Source organism: Pan troglodytes, chromosome 18, assembly GCF_028858775.2.
Source record: "Pan troglodytes isolate AG18354 chromosome 18, NHGRI_mPanTro3-v2.0_pri, whole genome shotgun sequence".
NCBI lineage: Eukaryota > Metazoa > Chordata > Mammalia > Primates > Hominidae > Pan > Pan troglodytes.
This window is the reverse complement of record NC_072416.2, coordinates 27394222-27417395: the sequence shown is the minus strand read 5'-3', so window position 1 is coordinate 27417395 and position 23174 is coordinate 27394222. Positions and strand designations below refer to the sequence as shown.

The window sequence follows — 23174 nt, the reverse complement described above, 5'->3', positions numbered from 1 at the left end:
ATAGGCCAAGCATTTTTTTTTCCTGTTTTTACCTTATTCACAAGTTATTACATGTTAGGTTTTATAATTCAGTCTTTAGGTAACAAACTGTGACTGAATTTCTGGGGTGATTATACAGCCAGTGATGAATACAATGACCCTTGGGGCTGTTCATCTCCTCAGTTTAGAGAGAGGATGAACACTTCTTCACTTGCAAGAAAGAAAGCTGTATCTTGTTAAGCAGAAATACAGAGGTGCGTTGCCATTGTACTGGACAAATGCGTGCAGAAGAGTACATATGGAAGGTGAGTAGTCAAAGGGTTGGGATGATCTGTGCAGATTACTGACTTATTTCCTCTAGCTCCAATTTTACCCTTTTGGATTGCTCTGTGAAAAAAAATGGACTTAGGCCCTTTATAGGTTTTTTTCCTTCGCCAGCTAGCACTGACATTTTGTAAATAGAAGGTGCAAGAGGAGAGGTTTGGTTTCTTAGTTCTGGTCTGCTGTCTCCTGCAGCACAGCAGCTTTGCCAGCAACAAGGCACCTACAATGCTCACCTCGCCAGTGGTTGGCAGCATCTACCAGCATGCCCTCTGGTAGCTCCGTAGCGAGTGCCTCCCATGAGACACCTCTCCTGTGCCCTGCCTTCACTGGTATCTTAGAGGGTGGATTTCCTGCACTCCTACTGGCATGGCACCATAGTGAGAGGAAGGGGGTTCTTTCTTGGGCATGCTATGTCAGTCCTCACTGAGTTACTTCCCCTTGTATCTGCTACTGCTACTCCAATTCCTTGTTAAAGTCTTGTATACTACATTTTTCCTGTTAGCAAATTACTGCATAGTTTCTCCTGACTGGACTCGGATTAACACAATACCATCTACTAAACTGTCCAGGTAAGTTTCCATCACACTCTCTCCCTCATCCTGCCTAACAAATTGGTTCAAACTGGTTATCAATTTTTGTTGATTCCAAGTCCTATGTCTCCATGGAATTAGATTATTTCCATCTACTGTCTTGGTTTGGAGCTTTGAAATAATTACTGGCTACTGCAACAACTATCTACTGGTTTTGCTATCTTTAGTGTCTTTTCTCTATCTCCTGCTGCCAATGTTTTCTATCCTATTTTCAATCTATAATCAAGATGATTTTTCTAAAACCTAAATCCAAACCATGTCATTCCGTTGCTTCACTTTAATCCCATATTTTAAGAATAAAGTTCAAATTCCCAAGCTCTTCATGACTCAGCACCGACCTTGTTTTCTAGCATCTTTATCCAGGTGATCTTTCACTACCACCACCACGGCTGCCCCCACCAAAACTGTTTTTCTTGACTCATTCTATGGAATGACTTGCCATTCCTCCAGTATAGTTTTAAGAGTCTGTCATACATCTAGGCCCTTCTACGTGCTGTTCCCTAATCAAGAAGACTATACCCTCCAATCTGAGTAACTCCCTCTTGGCAGGATTATGTGTAAAGTAATCAGACTAATATCACCACTGATCTGCACAGTGGTCCTGCACTTTCAAGGCACATGCGCTCATTTAACCACAGCATGTGTACATCTATTGGAGAGCACAGCCTCCCCTGTCCTGATCTACGTCAGGGCTCTTTCAGTAGAATCATGTCATGGATGTGCGTGTCCCTCAATGAGGAATATAAACAGATTTAATTTTCTCTTACCTCCAGAAAGGTCCATCTTATTGCTTTGTACATTTTCCTCTGGTGAGTCTCTCTGAAGAAAGAAAATGCAGCATGTTAGCAGACCTTAATTTATCAATGAAAACAAATAAAAAATGAAGAATTTTACTGTGTTTCATTATCTGTGAAATTCAAGTGGATCATAAAGCTTCATTTTTCACTGCCTAATGTAATTTTTAAAATGTTTTAAAATAAGACATGTGATTGAAGTTTTTAGCTAAAACCATAAAAATGAAGGTTTGGAGGCCGATTTTACTCTAACATCAAGTACATTCCTAAGGACTCGAAGATGAAAAATAATTCTTAAAAAGAGTGAAATCAAGATAAATCATGGACCACCATTAAAAGAGGAAGGAGCTGCTAAGAAAACATACTTACCGAAAAACTGATATTTGAAAACTGTTTAACAAATGGATTTATCCACGCTTCTTCTTGTTTGTTTCCACCTTTCATCATTCCCTTTGTAAAATAAAAGAGTAGAAAAGATGCCATGGCCATCTCTGTTTATCTGGGTATAGTGACGGATTAATAAAACTTAAGACAATCCCCAATTCTCATTTTTAGCCAATAATTTCTCCTCCAATCAACTCTTATCAGAGTTGTTAATAATTAAAAATCAACTTATTTGATTTTCAACTTCCTTTGCTCCAGTCCTCTGGTATAGCTGTAATGTACAGAGAAATCTCTAAAGGCAAGCAGTCAGAAGGAAAAGACGGAAGCAAAAGGCCTCAATGACCCACAAATATGAAAACAGGGCCTCTGAGTAACGGAGAACTGTAAGATTAGTTATAATTTAGATTTCTGGAATTCTCACTCCAAACCAAAGTAAAAAAATAGTGACTAGGTTCTAAGGTTAGTCCAAAGAAGCCAACTTAACCCCTAATTTAATTATGCTATATGCATCCTACTGAAAAAACACCATGTGTTTTCCACATGAAAAAGTATTTTAAAATTTCAATTTGTGTTGCCAAGAACACAACATCTCTAGCAGAAGTTGAACCTGGGATTCCTCCTGCTTAGGGCTGGCTCTCTGTGGCTGGTTGGGGTATGGGTGGTATGCAAACTCCATTGAGACATGAGTTAAGAGGATGGAGGGTCTGTGATTAGCAGTCTGGTAGACAAGGAGGCTGGAAGCCATAGAAACCTATGTCTCTCATTATGGTCTCACTGGACCATTCTCAGTCTGTTGCCTTCATTACCCTTTCCCATTGCTACTGTCCATTCCTTCTGACTGTGGAACAGAACACAGCTTCACAACTTCCCCCCAAATGCAGGTCTCTGAAGCAAGCATCTAACTCTCTCTGCAGATTCTGAAGTTGGCTTTGATCCCTTTTCCTTTCACCCCATCCAACCCCATACCTAACTAGTTGCCAAGTTCTTCTGTCCTTCTATTCTGACTGAAATGCCTCTCAAATTAGTCCCTTCCACTATATATCCATCTTATTTCCCAACTCAAGCCCTCCTTTCTAGCTTGAATTAACGCAGATGCTCCCTGAGATCCCTAACTGCGGTCTCCCCTCTGCACCAATTTATATTTCATACTATCACTGATTAGCTTTCTTTTAAAATTAGTAATTTAAAAACCCCACTGATGTTGTTTTCCACTCAATTTTGTTGGTTCCATATTTTACACAAAATAAAGTTCAAATTCCTTGGCATGCTATTGAAGACACTACAATCTGCCTTAACTACAGAGCCAGATCTCTTGTCACTTCTTCCTAAAAATTCTACATTTTGGTTATGTTGGGCTACTATCTTCCTTAACACATCCCATCCCAAGCATCTTCCAAATTCAAGCTGACACTTCTATGAAGCTCTCCTAATGCCCCATACTAGACTGTGAGCTCCCGAAAGGTGAAACTCTTATCTTATTGTATTTGAATCCCCAGCACCAAGCACAGTACCTGGCACACAGCAGAGGCTAAATAAATGTTTGCAGTTGCTTTCTAAAGATTTTTACTAGTAGAAACAAAGGAGAAAGAGTAAAAAGGCTACACACCCTTTCCCTTCTCCTTTTTTTGCCACTCAGACCCTGTAAGGAAAGACAAAGTCACAAAACAGCATGGTCCAGTGGGAAGAACATGGGGTTTGGAATTGGAAGACCTAAACTTAAGTCCTTACTCTGTCGCTTACTAGTTATCGCAACTTTGGGCAAGTCACCACCTTTTCCAGTCTCAAATTCATCAGTGTCCTATCTTAGATGGTTGTGAGGATCAAATGACTTATGTAAAACATGTAAAAGCACTTCATAAGCTATATGGCAAGGCAATAGGCAAATTCAGCCAAATGAAAAATTTTAAAAATGAAAATGGCAGGTCCTAGACTTAGAATCCCAGGATTAAAAGTGAGGAACCTTGGCAGTTACCTAGTCCAGCTATCCACTGGTATCTGACTTCTAAGGTCCCTCAAAAGGTAATCATTCTCAAGTAGGGTGGGTTAGGATGTTATGTTAGAACCACCTGGGGGACTGGGAACATATTTTGAAAATGGTCCCCAGGAGGATCTGACAGCAGCCCCCAGTGCCACCTCTTAAGAACCAGTGCTCTAAATCAGTGCTTCCCAAACCTGGCTCTGCATCAGAGACATTTGAGGAGTTTCTTTAGGATAAGAAACTTGGTCCAATTTCCAAAACTTCAGTAGACCTGAGGTACAGGAAGCTGCATTTTTAACAAATGCCATGGGATTTCGATGTACAGCCAGCTTTAGGAATATGATTTGTCCACACATAAAAGCAAAACCAAGCTCAGATCACTCCTAGGGATTTTTGTCACAGGACCTTTTGGGATGGGATAGGGACAACAAACATGACAGGTGAATAAGGAGGATGGTGACTCTGGGTAAGCGGGTGGCGGGGGACTCCAGGTGAGGAAATGAAATGGAAGATGAACTGGCAGTGGGATGGAAAGAGTCAACATGGAGATTTGCCCTCCTCTTCATCCTCACCACTGCAGGCACCACCCTAGGATGAGGGGTTGTCCCAGGCAGCACTGGTGGAGGGGGAGGAAGAGAGAAATCCCAAGCTGTAGCAGTGGGGAGAAAGGAAGTTCCTGTGGTCTTTCTTATGTTTCTCTAGGTGGCTGCCCATATAAGTGGCTATACCTAAGGTGGGGGCTGCCTGGACTGTACTGACCGCCAGAAATGGGCAGGCGAAAAGTTAATTTTCTGTGGGTAAACTACCTTTGGAATTTAAAGTTTCAAGGGCTTTGCCCTTGAAATGTTTACCTTCGATGACATTTTCTTTGAATATGGTGGCCAATTTAAAGATGAGTTAAGCTCTTGAGATGAATTACTATTCCACATTCCAATCTCCACATCTTCTTCCTCTTCCCAGCCAGTGGGGCGATTTCCAGGCAATGGCATATCATCACCACACCAGCCATCTTGCATAGATTTTGGCCCTGATTGTGGATTTGTGATATAAAGAGAAACATACTTTAATAAAAGAATTCCTTCTGGAAAATAAGTATATATTAAAAATTGGGTAGAGAACCTAAGAAAACACACACGCGCACACTTATTTCCCTTCCTGCATCTGCACAGAAGGAAAGTATGTTTTATACTGAGCTAAACGTTCCATGAAAAATAATATATTCTTATTTAAAAATTTAATAAAACTCCTCCATGCCTTTAACAAATCATAGTTCTTGAACATGGACAATGGTAGCACTCTTGTTTGTACCCACTTAATAATCCGCATAGTGACGCACAGGACAAAGAAGATGAACGAAATTTGAAAGAATTAATTTATATATATATTTTTAGGGAGAATGGCCAGAGAGTATTCAAAGCCTTAAGTAGAAAGCATCTTATCTTCACACATGGCCCTTGGGATTCCTACAGGGTATCTTGTACACAACCTATGGGATAATGACAATGTTAATTTCAATCTTGGGTCTTTTCTGAACTATGCTAATTGTAACTTTCAGGGAATCATCTGACAGTCTGAATATGTGTCCTCATGGCTACACTAGTTGGCCTCTCAGGCTAGATGGCATGAAAGTTGCTAGTAGACTCTTCCTAGATAACCTAATTTGGTAAAATATAATTTAGATTTGATGAAGTATATGCAAATGAATAGTTACAGTTCTAAGAAATATGAGAAAAGAGGAAAATTCAGAAAGAGAATAAACCACGTTACAAAATCAAAGAGCAAAATACTGAACATCATCTATCATGTTATATTATATGAATATATTATAAATAACATAGAAACCTTATCTAATTATTTAATTATAGTCAGTGAGTGATCGCCACTGCTACATAACAGCTACCAGGCATTGTCAATAACTTACCAGATTTGCTTAATGCTTGTGGACCAACAGAGCTGGAGCCCCACGTGGATGTGCTGGATGCCGCAGCAATGGGTTCCCCCCAGCTGGGACCACTGTCTATGGGCTTACCCCATGCTGAAGTACCATTATCCACAGTTGTGGCTGGAGTAGAAGGCTCCCCCCAGGGCTCACCCCAGCCTTTAGAAAGTGTGGGAAAAGAAGTCATCAGCATAGAAGGTAAGGAGGTGCAGTGGAATAAGGGACAATAAAGAAAACTTAGGGACCAAGGATGAAGAACTTCATGTTTATGTACTGAATAATGATACTGTGATAGGCAAAAAGATGGCATCTGTTTTATGTTAAAAAAAGACAAACTATTTCCCATTAATATAAGGTGATAATTTTTTTAACTTTTTTCATAATTACCCTCTAGACCTAGAGCTGATTTTTGCATAGTTATGGAAAACCACTCTCCTTTGAGCATCAATTTAATTCCTGAAAAAGTCAAGTCATTCTAAACCAAACCTTGTAAATTGGAGCAGGTGATAAGCTGGGTGACAGTGTATGTATAACATCTGTACCAGCTGGGTACAGTGGCTGATGCCTGTAATCCCAGCACTTTGGGAGGCTGAGGCAGGTGGATCACCTGAGGTCAGGATTTTGAGACCAGCCTGGGCAACATGGCAAAACCTGGTCTCTACTAAAAATACAAAGATTAGCTGGGCGTGGTGGCACACACCTGTAGTCCCAGCTACTCAGCAGGCTGAGACAGGAGAATTGCTTGAACCTGGGAGGTGGAGGCTGCAGTGAACTGAGATCACGCCACCGCACTTCAGCCTGGGTGACGGAGAAAGCCTCCATCTCCAAAAAAAAAAAAAAAAAAAAAAAAATTGTGCCACAAGTGTACCCCTTCCACACCACCTACACTGGAAAAACAATTTACTACCCAGCTAACAATAATGGGTCACCTACTTTTTACATATGCTGAACAATGCTTATTTTAAAATCTGAAGTATTAGGCTGAGGTTGTCCAAAGCAAAAAAAAAAAAAAAAAAAAGCCATAAATGTTTCATTAAAAAAAATCAAAGCCAACAGGCTTCATCTTAGATACATACTTCTTCCTTTTAAGAATCAAACCTAAATTAATACAACAAACTATACTTAGACTAAAAAAAAAAATGAAGTGCCAAAAAGTTAGCTCATGAAAGCACTCCCATATCCACTTCCAATGAGACTATTAAGTCAATAAAACTTTTATTAACAAAGACAATGTAGCCAATCACACTTAACGAAAATGTTGTTGGGAAAATTTGCAGAGATAGGAATTAGTTCATTATTAGAGAGGAAAGTAAGGATATACTAGAAAGGTATTGTCAAATGTTTTAAATACACAAACATATATACTGTATCTAAGTAGAGTTGGATTTCTCACCTACTTAAAAAAAAAATCCCTTCTAAAGCCAAATATACAACCTAATGTTTAGAGAGTACTGTATTTATGAGATACTTGTTTTATTTCTGGAGATATTTTAGTCAAATAATAAAACCACAAGTTAAGGCCTAACTCAAAAACAACTTGGAGAAGTGTACAGCATTCCCACTTGACCGCCTTTGTCCAATTCGCCTTCTGTTGCATTTCTAATAGAGAATGAAGTGTGCAGGACTCAAACAACACTGCCAAAAGTGGAGCTCTGTTCTCTGGTGGTAAACATCACCCCTATAATTTTCTTCAAGCTGCTTCTGGATTACAGTAAGAACAGCCTTTGTGTGCATATCCAAGTACTTTGTTACACAAATCTTATAATAACAGTAAGTTAAAACAAGGCTTGATTTCATAAAATAGAAACTTACCAGAGCCACTGCTTGCCTCTTTGTTTGAGATGGCACTTGCAGGCGTTAGCAGCTGATGTACCTGTGCTTGCTGGTCTGAACGGCTGTTGCCATTTGGGACGTTTTTGTTCCACATGTTCACATTTTTGTAGTTGTATTTGCTTGGATCTCCCCAAGCTGAAGTTCCATCATCAATCTCCATTTTGCGACGTATAGATTCTGGGGATGGTTCCTCCCAGCCTGTGGGTTCTTCTTCTTTTGCTGGGGCTGGTATAGGTCCCCCCAGCCAGCCTGTACCAGGAGGTTTGCCTGTAGCTGGTGGGATTCCCCAAGATCCAACAATGTCTTGTTGCTTGTTCCAGTCTGGAGAGCTGACTGGCTTTGACGAATCTCCCCAACCTAGAGACTGATTAGACTTTGGAGGGTCTCCCCATCCCTGGGAAGGTGTAGGTTTAGAAGATTCATCCCATCCTGATGAATTATTTGGATTTATGTTGTTTCCCCAAGTGAAAGAACTAGTTTTACCAAGTTCGTTCCAACCGGAAACGGACCTGTCACTGTCACTACCTCCTGAGCTGGATTTCTTATTGGCCTCACCCCAATGGTTACTCCTTGAAGTTTCTCCCCAGTTATCACTGGCAGAAACAGACCACCCTTGGCTTGATTTTTGTCCATCACCCCATCCCTGTTTATTCTTTTGCGAGTCATTCCATGCAGCCTTCTCCTCTTTGCAATTCCCCCACTGATTGCTCTTGACCATTCCTGTAGCAGCAGAATCATCTTCCCACCCCCCCTGGCAGTTTGAGCCTTTGGAATCTCCCCACCTCAGAGCAGGTTTGGGATCGCCCCACCCTGATACAGATGAGGTATCATTACCATTAGGGCTAGTCTTATCTATACATGCCCCTGAGTTAAAAGTCTGTGTTGCAGAGCTTCCCCAGGCCTCTGTCCCATTGTCAGTCTTTCGTTCCCCTCTAGGTGATGTTTCTGTATCCCAGGCAGTATTCTGCTTAATAGGAGTCTGTCCCCAACCAGAGTTGGACAGGACACGTGGATCTAAGTCAGTTCTGTTTACAATGCTTTGGAGTAATGTGTGCTGATCAATTTTTCTTCTGTCTCTACTCTGACTTTCCCCAGTTCCTTTTTCCTCAAGGCGTCCAGTGCTTTCTGTACTACCATCGCTCTCCACTGTACCTCCTGTTTTGGCCCACACACTGCTTTGCTCATTTGTCTGAGATGTGGCAGAACCCTGATCCTCTTCCTCAGTAGATTTCCATCCATTTGTAAACGTCTTACCATTGCCATTTGCACTGTCATTGGAATGCTGATTGCTAGGCAGTTTGTTCCACTCAACGCTGGGTAAATTAGTGCCAGTGTTTTGTGCAGGGGTTCCCCATCCTCTTCGACTTCCTCCAGAATTTGCGCCATTTCCACTTCCCCATGATGTACTCTGGGAGTTTGCTGCACCAGATTCCCACACACCACCTCCTTTGTTTGTGTTAACTTGAAAATTAGTGCCCATAGGACCATTTACGCCAGGCTGCATTAGAGTTGCATTCACAGTGTCACCATTAGCTTGGCCATTAGGGCCTGAACATTTGTCTCCAGAGTAATTAGAACCATAGGCACCCCATGTAGTACCATAAGAGCCTCCACTTTTTGACTCTCCATTGCTAAGGTGAGAAAGGGAAGTGCCATTCATACCTGATGGAGCCTGCATCTGAGGATGATTCATTGTGCTCACACGCCAGGCCCCTGTGTTACTACTAGGCAGCTCATTATTCTGCACTGAACCGGAGTTTGGTAAACTAGAGGTCATAAAGTTAGTAGTGTTATTTGGTCCAGTCATTTCAGTGGTAATATTTTGAGGTTGACCACTGAATGAAACCTTCTGTGTACCACTTACTTCAGATTCACAAGTTTCCTGAAGGCTTCCCCAGGTACCATGGGTAGAACCACCACTCACTTTAGAGTTAATACTCTGATTGTTAGGCATCTGGCCTATAGTACTGCACTGAATATTAATGCCAGAACTACCACTCCCTACAGGCCCTTTTAGGGCAAGTCCATTGTTCTCTAATACTGGCCAGGCACCATGGTTGCTAGCTGAATTCAAAGTGCTTGGATTTAACCCTCCATTTGATGAAGAACTTACAGTGCCCCAAGCATTCATTCTATTGTTGCTACTTTCAGATTTGCTTTCAGGAGCATCCACAGAGACCTGACATGTGCTTATTATGGCTCCATGGGAAAAACCCCATGGCCCAGTACTACTTCCATGGCCCACATTATTGCTGCTGCTACCAACTACAAACTTGTTTTGGGAACCAAGTCCAGTGCTATTCCGAAGGCCATCTTTTTCACCACCTGTGTTCCCTGAAGCCATGATAGTGATGTTTCTCTCTGATTCAGAACTGGAGGCAGAATCAGCATCCATACATTCTGAAGCCAACTCCGGATCACTGCCAGGGGCTGAGGGCCATGCTTCTTTTTCCGACAAGTCACTTACAACAGCATTCTTACAGTTTGTGCTAGAATCACTTGTAGAAGACACAGGTCCCCGCTGGGAATTTTCATAATGGGATCCTGAAGTACTGTGGTTTATATCTAGGATAAAGGAGAAGTACAACTATTTATAAAGTGTTAGGCCATTTCAAAATGATACTAAAATCTAAGAAAAATGACAAATATGTTATAAATATATGTGGCTCCTCAATTTAACAAGCTATGATCCTCGGCAGAATGGTGACAAGGGCACTGGTTATCTTCTAGCCACCAACTTTCTATGTTCAACTGATACTATCCTAAGATCCTAGAGGACATAACAGCCCCTTGATAAATACCTGCTGAATGAATACATTGTTAACGTATCGGTAAATAAAAGAATTTTGGGCCGGGTGTGGTGGCTCACGCTTGTAATCCCAGCACTCTGGAAGGCCGAGGTGGGCGGATCACGAGGTCAGGAGATCGAGAACATCCTGGCTAACATGGTGAAACCCCATCTCTACTAAAAATACAAAAAATTAGCCGGGCATGGTGGTGGGCGCCTGTAGTCCCAGCTACTCGGGAGGCTGAGGCAGGAGAATGGCATGAACCCGGGAGGCGGAGCTTGCAGTGAGCGGAGATACTGCCACTGCACTCCAGCCTGGGTGACAGAGCGAGACTCCGTCTCAAAAAAAAAAAAAAAGAATTTTGGAGTCAAGAAGGTCTAGGAGGCAGCTACGCATTAGGATAACGGAACAACCCAGGCATAGAAGCCTGACATGGAAAGACGGGTAAGGAGAAGTGAATAGCCAAAATTTGATAAAATGTATCAGAAATATTTTTCCACCCTCTGTTTTCTAGTATAGCTTTTCCGCACAACTGTTTTGGGTATTGTAACAAGTTTATAAAAATTTATAAGAATGGTAAGAATTGGAAAGCTTTTATCATTACATTCTATTTCATTAGTGTCCATATTCAACCTGAAATATTACAGCCAAGTAACAGTATTTTCAGTTCAACTTCCTCTCATAAAATTTTCTTAATTTACCTTCCTAACCACATTTATATAAAAGAACAGAAAAGTAATGGTTAATTATGTTGAAGATCACAGAATTATTATGATCTCAAAAAATCAAATGCTGACACTGGAGACGTTTAATGACCAGTCATACAATCCTATAATCTTGGACTTCCTGCTATGTATTACTATTTATTTATTTTACCACAGGTAGGGCAGTTCTAGTGCTTCTGAATAGTTCCCCAGATTCTTAACTCTCACTTGGTTTAAGGATCTGGTAGGCAGACACTCCTCAGGGCCATTAACCTGCATAAGCCACGTGCATTTTGACTGTCTGGAGGAGGTATATTATATTGCAGTTTTCTACTAGAGTACCAATCAAAATCACACGTAGTGCTTTTAAATATACATGTTCAAGGCAATGTCCCAGACCTAATGAGCCAACCTTCAGGGGTTGTAGGCCTAGGAGATAAAAAGAAGTCACTATTAAGGTGATTTGCTAAAATGGAAAATCAGATTCAATTTGCATCATTTGCTCTCAAAGCACAATCATTAAGAAGCAAAAGATGATGAGCTGGAAACAGTCTGGAAAAGTGACTGGAGAGAGACTGGAAATGATATAAATTCATCAAATAATATACTTCAAAGTTCCATAAGTGACTCTAATTTCCACTCCCTGTTTAAGAATCATTTCTTTAATGATTCCTAAAGCTGCCAAAGAAGATTTGCCATCTTTCAGTGCCCATAAGGAGAATTTCTCATGAAATAAAGGGTAACAATAAGTCAGTCTCATTGGGTGTAAGCAAACCAACACACTAACATCTGCACCAGCACCATCAACAAATGTTTGGCATTCAGTACTATGTCTGACAACTTTGTGCGCACTTTTATCACTGAATCCTTAGAGCCACACTAGAGGATAGGTATTACCTTCACTTGCAGATGACAAAACTGAGGTTCACAGGTTAACTTATGGAAAATTAAGTGAGAAAGGCAGGATTCATCAGAATCCTTCATAAAGCAAGGTGCCTAAGAATGTAGATAGGACTCTAGAAACACCAAGATTCAAGTCTGGACTCTGTATGACCAAATCTGCAAAACCAGAATATAAACAATACTTCTTAACCTGGTTCTTTTGTTAATTTTATCATCATACGTAAAGCATTAAGCTCAGTGCTGGCTGCAAGTAAGTGCCTCGTTAGGGTCAATTTGATGCAGTGATTAACAGCACAGATTGGGTAGCCAGAATGCTTGGGTTTAAGAGGCACTCTACCATTTACTAGCTGTGTGACCACAGCAAGATCCTCAATCTCTGTGCCTAGTTTCATCTCTAAAGTAGAAACAGTATTAGTACCACGCCGGGCGCAGTGGCTTATGCCTGTAATCTCAACACTTTGGGAGGCCAAGGCGAGGGGATCACGAGGTCTGGAGTTCGAGACCATCCTGGCCAACATGGTGAAACCCTGTTTCTACTAAAAATACAAAAAATGAGCCGGACGTGGTGGCGGGCGCCTGCAGTCCCAGCTACTCAGGAGGCTGAGGCAGAATTGCTTAAACCGCGGAGGCAGAGGCTGTTGCAGTGAGCCGAGATGGCGCCACTGCACTCCAGCCTGGCGACAGAGCGAGACTCCATCTCAAAAAACAAAAACAACAACAAAAACGAAACAGTATTAGTACCAATCTCACACAACTGTGGTGCAGATTATTAAAAGTACTCTGTACTGGCCAGGTGTGATGGCTCACGCCTGTAATCCCAGCACTTTAGGGGGCCGAGGCGGGAGGATCACGAAGTCAGCAGATCGAGACCATCCTGGCTAACACGGAGAAAGCCCATCTCTACAAAAAAATTAGCTGGGCGTGGTGGTGGGTGCCTGCAGTCCCAGCTACTCGGGAGGCTGAGGCGGAATGGCATGAACCTGGGAAGCAGAGCTTGCAGTGAGCCAAGATCGCGCCACTGCACTCCAGCCTGGGCAACAAAGCAAGACTCCGTCTCAAAAAACAAAACAAAACAAAACAACAACAACAACAAAAAAACAAAAAAGGACTCTGAACTATATCTGATCCATATTAGGTGCTTAATAAATGAGGGCCATTATTATCATTGATAAATGCATGCTAATGATTATCATCTTTTAGTCCTATCTCCAAAGCATGTTTTTCATTCCACCATGTCTCCCTTATAAAGAACAAAATGAGAAATCATATAACTTCCTTACTTAAAATTTCCACTTAGATATCTTTAGCAGAATCTTCAGATTCCAGATTTACACTCCAACAGAGTATAAATTGCTCTCCTCCCAAACGGGGCAAAAACTGCTTCTTTATAAGTTTTTCTCATCAGTAAGTTTCCTAAAACCTAGAATTTATCTTTTATTCCTCCCTGTGCACAGCAAATCCAAAACATCATCAAGTCCAAAATCCATACATCTGTTTTCCAAATCTAAGACAGTCCAGCCCTTGTCACTGTCTTTTCCTGGACTACTACAAACGTATTTCTGCTGCCACTATTTGCGTGCGTTAAGTGTGTGTGGCCACTTTCATAAGGCAGGAGTAAGAAAACAAGATTGGCCATCGAAAACAAAACTACCCAAATGGAAAATAAAGAAATGGATCCAGAATTGAAGAGTGAAACACCAGAAGCATTCCCATAATGACAAGAAAAAGACAAAAATACTTGTCATCAATACTACTATTTGGTCCAGTTTTAGAAGTAGTAACTGATAAAATATGACTCAAAAATGAGAGGTAAAAATAATAGAATAGAGGCAAAAAAGATCAACATGAAAAAACAATTTCCTTTCTATATGCCAAAAATAATCCAGGAGAAAATGTTGATGGGAAAAGATCTTAATCATTAACAGCCATAAAGTAACAGGAATAAAGCTAGCAAAAATATTTAAAGTCATATATGATTATATTTTATTGCTGGCTATAGAAGACACTTGAAAGTGAAGAAACTTGTTCCTGGATATGAAGGTGTAACAATGCTCTAAGTTTAATTCAGTTATAAGAAATTGTTAACAAGAGTCTGCAAAATGATTACAAGTGATTTAAAAATTCTGTAAAGCAAATGGGGAAGTAACCCTCTAAAAAATTTCAAAAAGAAGAGGTTGTGAAGAAGGGAATCTGCATTATCAGGAAATAGTTGAACAGCACTGCATTGCCAGAGAGCACTTTGACTGAACAGAAAAAGTAACCCAGAAACAGATCCAAGTATATGTCAAAGATACTATTTCAAGGATTAGCATTTTAAATCAGTGGGGAAAGGGAATATTCAGTACTTGAAAACTTTTTAAAATGAGATAATAAAAATAATCCCAAATGATTAAAACATTAAAAGTAAAAGACGAAATCATGAAGCTATCAGTGAATAAGTATTTTTATACATAAACCATACGTGGCAGATTTCACTTGTTAATGTTAGAATACATCAAAAGCAAAGCAAAAAAGCAAACGCCTGAATATATTCTGCAAATGAGTTCTATCACCTTTAATGTTAGTGAAAAATGTTCTCAGATTCTGGTCATGACCCAGTTTGGTGGCTAAGTTTGTCTTTTAAAATATTATTAACTAAAATCCCATTTTTAATCTAGAAGCCACTTGATCAAAACCTAAAGATTATTTTAAAAATTGGGTTACCAATGGTGAGTTACAAGGCATTCTGGGTTGTAAAAAAGGTTGTAGTTTAGGAAAAAAAATTCGTTTGGCATTCTAGCTCATGCCTGTAATCCCAGCACTTTGGGAGGCCGAGGCGGGAATATTGGTTGGGTCCAGAAGTGAGACTACCCTGGGCAACCCTGCAACACCTCATCTCTACAAAAAATAAAAAAATCAGCTGGGCGTAGTAGCATATACCTGGGGTCCCAGCTCCTTAAGAGGCTGAGGCAGAAGGATCACTTGAGCCTGGGAGGTTGAGGCTGTAGTGAGTTGTGATTGCACCACTGCACTCAGCCTAGGAGACAGAGCTACAGCCTCTCTCAAAATGAATAAATAAACAAATAAAAATCAATAAAAGGTGCTGGCTGGGCACAGTGGCTCACTCCTATAATCTCAGCACTTTGAGAGGCCAAGGCGGGAGGATCAACTGAGGTCAAGAGCCTGGGGCCAGCCTGGCCAACAGGGTGAAACACCATCTCTACTAAAAATACAAAAATTAACTGGGTGTGGTGGCAGGCCCCGATAATCCCAGCTACTCAGGAGCCTGAGGAAGGAGAATCATTTGAACCCAGGAGGTGGAGGTTGCAGTGAGTCGAGATTGCACCACTGCACTCCAGCCTGGGCATTATGTAAGAGCGAAACTCCATCTCAAAACAACAACAACAAAAACAAAATGTGTTGCAGGGGATGGGAAAAGACGCTATTAAAACTGAAAGGATGAAAAGAACAGGACTCCTCAGGTATAACTAACATGTTTCAGAGTCAGAGATTATTTCAGATTTGGAAGAAGTCAAATAATTTATTTCACTTAAAGACACACAAGACCCAGTGTTGTAAATGATCTGGAAGATAAACATAGAGGAACATCATTAAGTAGAGTATTATCACTCAGCTTTCCAGGAAATAATGAGAAATAGTTAATCTCTGTGCTAGTAGGAAGAAAGGGAGCGGCTGAGTTTTACTGAGTGTAATGCAAAATGTTTATACGCTGCAATGCTGTAGGCAAACTTAAGATTTGGAAGGTTGCGCGTTATTTAGAAATATTTCAAATCTAAAGCATCATTAACATCCTACTTTCATACAAAATGCCCACAGAAGTGTGATCACCTACAGTACCACACTCAAAAAAAAAAAAAAAAAATTGTACATAATAGAACATCTATCCAAAAAAGATCAAAGAGGTTATGTGGGGGCTGAACGAAGACTGGTGATAATTCTAGCGACATAAAAAAACAGCATCAGCTGGGCGCAGTGGCTCATGCCTGTAATCCCAGCACTTTGGGAGGCCGAGGTGGGCATATTACCTGAGGTCAGGAGTTCGAGACCAGCCTGGCCAACATAGTGAAATCCCATCTCTACTAAAAATACAAAAATTAGCTGGGCATGGTGGTGGACGCTTGTAATCTCAGCTACTCAGGAGGCTGAAGCAGGAGAATTGCTTGAACCCAGGAGGTGGAGGTTGCAGTGAGCCGAGATCACACCACTGCACTCCAACCTGGGCGACAGAGCGAGACTGTTTCAAAAAAAAAGAAAAGAAACAGCATCACTTATTCAGGAAGAATTTAGATCCATGGACCTTCAAATATTTTTCTTCTAAATATACAGCATCTAACAAACAAAACAGTTAAATATTTATTTTCTGCCTTAAAGACTTTCAATTTTGCCAGAAAGGGAAGAGCTTCGAAAGTAAATAATATTTATGTTTTACAATGTTTCCAAGGAGCATGAGAGAGATGGTACCACTGGGAATACGAGAGAACCTTAGATGTACAGTTTCAAATCACTCTTTTTTTTGTCAGACGGAGTCTCGCTCTGTCGCCCAGGCTGGAGTGCAGTGGCGTGATCTCGGCTCACTGTAAGCTCTGCCTCCCAGGTTCCCTGCCTCAGCCTCCCAAGTAGCTGGGACTACAGGAGCCCGCCACCACGCCTGGCTAATTTTGTTTTTGTATGTTTAGTAGAGAGGGGGTTTCACCCTGTTAGCCAGGATGCTCTCGATCTCCTGACCTTGTGATCCGCCCACCTCAGCCTCCCAAAGTACTGGGATTACAGGCATGAGCCACCACGCCCGGCCTCAAATCACTCTTACGTACAAAATTCAAAATGTCTCATCTGGCTATTCTTGCCTTTGGTTCAGGGGTTGGCAAACTTGTTCTATACAGGTCCAGTTAAACATTTTAGGCCTTACGAGCCAGATGGTCTGTGAAAACTATTTAACTCTGCCATTGTAGCTTGAAAGCAGCCCAGATGATATGTAAATGAATGGGTGTAGGTACCTCCCAAAAAAGCTGGACTAAAATAGGCCCAGATCTCTGTTCCAGAATAAAGAAGACAAATGCAATATCACAACCAAATGCAATGCATGAATCATGACTGGCTTCCGGTTTGAGAGATGGGGTGAAAGTGGTAGGGAGATGGATATAAAAGACATCCTTGGGGATGTTGCTCTAGACCAGATGGTGAACACCTCAACCAGGGCAACTTGTTGCAACTGATGGCAGTATCAAAGGGAGACGGGAAAAGTGGGAGGTATTTAAGAGTTAAAATTGGCCGGGCGCGGTGGCTCACGCCTGTAATCCCAGCACTTTGGGAGGCCGAGGCGGGCAGATCACAAGGTCAGGAGATGGAGACCACCCTGGCTAACATGGTGAAACCCCATCTCAACTAAAAATACAAAAAATTAGCCGGGCGTGGTGGCGGGTGCCTGTAGTCCCAGCTACTCGGGAGGCTGAGGCAGGAGAATGGTGTGAACCCGGGAAGCAGAGCTTGCAGTGAGCCGAGATCGTGCCACTGCACTCCAGCCTGGGCAACAGCGAGACTCCATCTCAAAAAAAAAAAAAAAAAAGAGTTAAAATCAGCAGAGTACAGTAACCCACTGGCCTGTGAGACATACAGGAGAGGGAAGAGTAAAGCATGATTTCAAGGTTTCTAGATGGGTGACTGGATGAATGGGGGCGGCAACTATTTGAGCAAAGGAACGCAGGAGGAGGAAGTGGTACGGGGCAACACAAAGAGTTCAAGTTTGGACATACTGAGTTTTGAGGGGCCCAACATCAGCTGAAGACTTCCAGAAGAGGACCTAAAATGTGGGGAGATCTGAAACAAAGCCTTGGGAGGGAACAAAAAGGTTTGCATTTGACATTCAGAAGATCAGTGACTTCAGCAATAGAGTTATTTTAGTCAAGTGAGCAGAAGCCAGATTATGAGAGACTGATGTAATACATTAAAGACTGCAAGTACAGACTATTCCTTCAATAACACTGAAAAGGGGGAGGGAGAAATTCTGTAATAGCCTCAAAAGAGTATGGGGATTTTGCCGGGTGTGGTGGCTCACACCTGTAATCCCAGCAATTTGGGAGGCCAAGGCAGGCAGATAGCTTGAGCTCAGGAGTTCAAGACTGGCCTAGGCAACATGGCGAAACCCCATCTCTACAAAACACACAAAAATTAGCCAGGCGTGGTGGTGAACGCCTGTAGTCCCAGCTACTCAGGGAGACTCACTGAGGTGGGAGGATTACTTGAGCTGGGAGGTTGAGGCTGTAGTGAGCCGTGTTCATGCCACTGCACTCCAGTCTGGGTGACAAAGTAAGACGCTGTCTCCTCCAAAAAAAAAAAAAAAAAAAGAGTATGGAGGCTTAAGAAAATTTTTTTAAGGATAGAGAAGATCTGAGTTTGTTTATCGTCCAAGGGGAAGGTGCAAGTTGCAAGCAAGTAGTAGAAGTTGCAAGACAGCAAGGATGTACACCGTGCTAAAAGCCCAATGCAAGAGCATGGATGGATGGGGATGGACAGCATTTTAACCTTTAAATATCTCCAGAAACTTTAATGTTAACACTTTTGGTTAAAACATCCCAATTATTGGTCATTCACCATTATGCCTCAAATGTCTTTTTCTTTAAAAAAAAAAAAAAACTACTTCAAACATAGAAAAGGCCATAAAAGAGTAATATAAAATATACTCATACACCTTAAGAAATGCGTTACTAATATGGCAGAAAAAACTCGTAGGTATTCTCTCTCTTTCCTTCGCCAGTGGGTATACCAGTGGTAATCACTCATGTAAATCTTTATATCTCACTACATTTGAATTCATCCCCTAAGCAATACATAGTGTTCTATATGCTTTATATTTTATATAAACACTAACATACTGTGAACAAACAAGCAAGCAATACATTCTTGGGACAACTAGCAAAAATGTGGATATAAACTATCAGAAGATATTGTTGTTCTTTTACTTAGGGGTGATAATGGTATTGTGGTTGTATAGGAGACTATGCTTATTCTTAGGATAATTACCTGTGGAAGGATTAAAGTTGAAGTGTCATAATGTTTGCATACTTACTTTTAAGTGGTTCAACAATAATGTGCACATGCATGCATATATGAGAGAGAGAAAGAGAGGTGTGTCAAGTCAAGATGGGACAATGCTAACCACCACCAGTTTTGGGTGGAGGGTATACGAGTGTTCACTATGTTAGTCTTCTTAATTTTTCTGTATGGATCATGTCAGGTGGATAAAAAATAGGATAGAACACTTTGGCCTGTAAGAACAATATTGCTCCTGTTGAGCCTAGTCATCCCCGCAAAGTCTTCACTTTCATTACATGGTTTGTGGGCCCCCATATTAAAGAGTTATTTCACCTCTTTGGGGTCTAAGTGGTCAACTGCAAAAAAGAGGTCTCAAGTCTCAATTTAAACCATCAATAAGTGTCTGAGGCACAGCCCCAAAATGGCAGCCCAGGGCTGGTCTGCAGAGTTGTCTAGTTTGACTAGCACAGGATTCTAAAAAAATTAAAAATGAGAATGTAAAAAAGCCAAATACGAATAGATCAAACAAAACAAAACAAAACAAAAAACCAAGCCAACACTATGTTCTCCCAATTCTGAACTACATGTAGTTCACAACAAAGAATGTTTGTGTTTCTGGGCTACTGTGCACGCTGTTTATACTAACTAGTACCTTGTTCTTTACTGGCCTCTAGGCTACTTCCTAATCTGTAAAATGAACATGATACTATCTACTCTGTAAAAGAAGTATTAAATGAGTTAGTAGTGTGTGGGCACAGTAAGCACCCCATAAGGATTAGCCACTCTATCGTTATTAATATTAATAACTTGGTAGGAGCTGGATATACCTAACTCATAAGAGGCCTTCACTGACTCTCCTGGTCTATTTTGCAAGCTAAAGTTTCTATTACCAATCCTAGTAACACTTAGAAAGATGTTTTAATGTAAATATGTAAAATATGCTGTTAAGTGGGGCTAAAGTTTCTATTACCAATCCTAGTAACACTTAGAAAGATGTTTTAATGTAAATATGTAAAATATGCTGTTAAGTGGGGATTCATAAATTTTTTAAGAGACAAAAGTACAAATCTGGCTCTTGTTTGGAATGCCTTGGCTTCATCATCTGCATTTTCTAGTTGTTTTTTGAGATTGAATCCAGGCTTCAGTCAGATTGCTGCACCCTCCTCACTTCCACCTTAGCCTCCACATCAATGCAGTCCACCCTAGTAAAATTCTTTTAGAAATAGGCACGATGTTTTTCCTTCTCAGACATTTTTTGAAGGCTTCTTCCTATGCCCACACCTGAGGCCTTCTTCTCATCTGAACCCAGACCTGTAACACTTTTGATATTTTTGACTCATAGTTATTTCTGAGAAGCAAGATTCTTACACTCCTGTTGTTTCCATCCAAAAACAGGTTCCTTTCATTTCCCCAAGTGAAAAGGCATATTTGACATATTTTCTAAATATACTATCCCACTTCATTGTCTTGTTCAGTACCATTCCACCTTGCTTAGCTCACAGCAGGTACTCCATCATTTGTTGTATAACTAACCTCTCTCGAAGTTTTTAACCACATTTTTCATTATGCTGATGACCAGTACATTTGCTTCCAATCTGACTCCCCAGATGAACTTCAAATGACTAATTGCCTACTACTTGGCATTAGATCTAGTATTAACCAAACTCTTCTTGAAGAGTACAGGTCCTTCTGTAAGAGTTATTAGGAAGATAGTTTATTTGGCACCTAGATATCAGGCATTAAGGTAGTTCCTTTAATAACATGTCATGTAATTAGGTCTACACAGCAGCCTTATAGGGTTGGGTACTACTGTTTTACAGATTCGCAAAGAAGGTCAGATGTGTTATGGCCAAGCTCACACAGGCAATAAGGTGCTGGGAAATTAGGGAGTAAATATTAGCTCAGGACAATGACTTAAATTTGTATCCTTTCCAATAACAATCTGCCTATGCTAGAAAACTCACATTTGTGTCCTCTTCCTCATTACCAATCACATCCTGTATGTTGCCAAAGCACAGCATGGTGGTTACAAGCATATCTTTGGAGTCAGACAGATTTTGATGTGAGTCCAGGATCTGCTACTTATTCACTGTGAAATACCATAATATATTACAATGTACAGAGTAGTTCTTGGTATATAAAAGAGAGCACAGGTGTAGAAAGTGAGTAACTACCTGGCACAGTTAGGAAAGACTGCTCAGGCACATAGAGCAATTAAGTAACCTGCCCAAGGTCACACGCACTGGGATATGGGGGCACTGGGATGCAAGTCCCCAGTCTATCTGATTCTAGAGACTTCCTTCTTTATCAGTATGCTATACTGCCTCTAGAAGTGTGTTCTTGTATGGGCACCTTGATTCCTCCTCAACCCTAGCACCTAATTCTCTACCTGGCTTGTGGTAAAGCTTTCAAATAGTTGGATAAATGAATGGATGGACAGACTAACAGACCATCAAAACTTTCCAGAACATGTTGAAACAAACTGGGTTTTGAGAAAACCTGTAATCACATACTAGATTTATTTTCTGCCTCACAATCACTACCAAGCTCAGAGAAGCCACTCTGAGACAAATAACTGAATGCATTTCCTCTGTTTGAATATAATTTCCATGAGTGCCAGTCTTTTTATGGCATGTGGTAACTGAATGAGCTTGGGCAAGTTATTTAACGTCTTGGTATGTCAGCTGCCTCTACTGAAAGTGGAGGTAAGAACTCAGTCTCACAACGTTGTTGAAGATTAAATGCAATAATATGTATAACTGCTCAGCACATGGCCTGGGGGGAAGGGTGCTCAATTTTAGCTACAGTCTTATAGTCAACTTTAGCTATAAGCTCATTATTAAAATGGGCAGAACCTGAAGGGAGAATCAGTAATTAAAATAATCATTTTAAAGTAGGTAACTTACAGGAAATATTCTAAGATTCCCCATTCATAACTCCCTATAAAGAACTCTTATATTAAAGCCCACATACTGATGAATACAAATACATCACCAAAAAGCTACGAATTTATCAACTTGCTATACAGCTAATGATGATAAGGTGTGAGTCTCGTAAGAAATGCCTTCTCTCACCTGACTGGTTTTTGCTGTTCTGCACCTCTCCGTTATTTTGTGGCTGTTGATTTGTTAAAGCACTGCTTTCTGACTGGCTGTTTAACACCTTAACAGCAGATCCAAGGTTTGCTGCTATAACAGGAAAATGCTGACCCCTCTTTAGAAGCTGTTTGTGTTCCTGGTGGCGAAATCGTGGAGGTACTTCACGAGGATACCGAGGCAAGGCCTGTGGCTGCTGCTGTGGCTGCTGCTGCTGCTGCTGCGGCTGCGGCTGTGGCTGCTGCTGTGGCTGCTGCTGCTGCGGCTGCTGCTGTTGCTGCTGCTGCTGTGGCTGCTGATTGTTGGCTGTAGCTCGCTTGGCATTATTATTAGTGCTGGTTGCTGTGGAAGTGCCGTTATTAGAGTTGGCAGGCTGAGGCTGGCTTACACTGGGCTTTATCTGTTCTGGCACTAATCCCAACAAAAGAAAAGGGGTGGAAAAGATTAGCCAGTAAAGTGTACCTCCAAAGTAAGCCATCTAAATTCAAAGGCACTAAGAAAAATAATCCTAAAAAAACAGAAGCTTTCTGTGAGCAGGGATATCCTCATTTACAGGCTCAAATTTTGTTAGGAGATGTCACTGCCAAGAGTCAAATTTCACTTCTGCTACCTACCTATCCAATAAGGGCCCAGGGACCTTTGGCCAAGACAACAACTCATGTTCACTATCTCTTTTACCACATTACACTCTGGTCAAAGACATCATCATCGGATCATTACAAAACGAGGGAACTCGCAATGACTCAAAGAACAAATGTGGCCAATCAATTTTCAGTAGTCCTAAGGGAATCCTCTATTCCTTGGCAACTGTTCTTATTCTGCCTCATTGTTAA

General features: G+C 41.1%; 1 protein-coding gene across 38 annotated transcripts in view; it reads right to left on the bottom strand.

Moving 5' to 3' along the window:
* The window catches only part of TNRC6A (trinucleotide repeat containing adaptor 6A), a 217814-nt gene that overhangs the window by 26671 nt on the left and 167969 nt on the right, over positions 1-23174 (bottom strand). For 18 of the 38 annotated variants that reach the window (XR_001710268.4, XM_016929651.3, XM_016929647.4 and 15 more), the window contains 7 exons: positions 22321-22752; positions 7801-10386; positions 5971-6147; positions 4901-5076; positions 3678-3710; positions 2057-2137; positions 1661-1712 (listed from right to left, as the gene is read on the bottom strand). Coding sequence is in view for 37 of the 38 variants with exons in the window: in XM_016929651.3 (XP_016785140.2) it covers positions 1661-1712; positions 2057-2137; positions 3678-3710; positions 4901-5076; positions 5971-6147; positions 7801-10386; positions 22321-22752 (3537 nt within the window). In the remaining variant the exon portion in view is untranslated. The remainder of the gene's footprint in view (positions 1-1660; positions 1713-2056; positions 2138-3677; positions 3711-4900; positions 5077-5970; positions 6148-7800; positions 10387-22320; positions 22753-23174) is intronic. The other 20 variants (XM_016929652.4, XM_054668327.2, XM_016929653.4 and 17 more) reach the window with 5 other exon arrangements.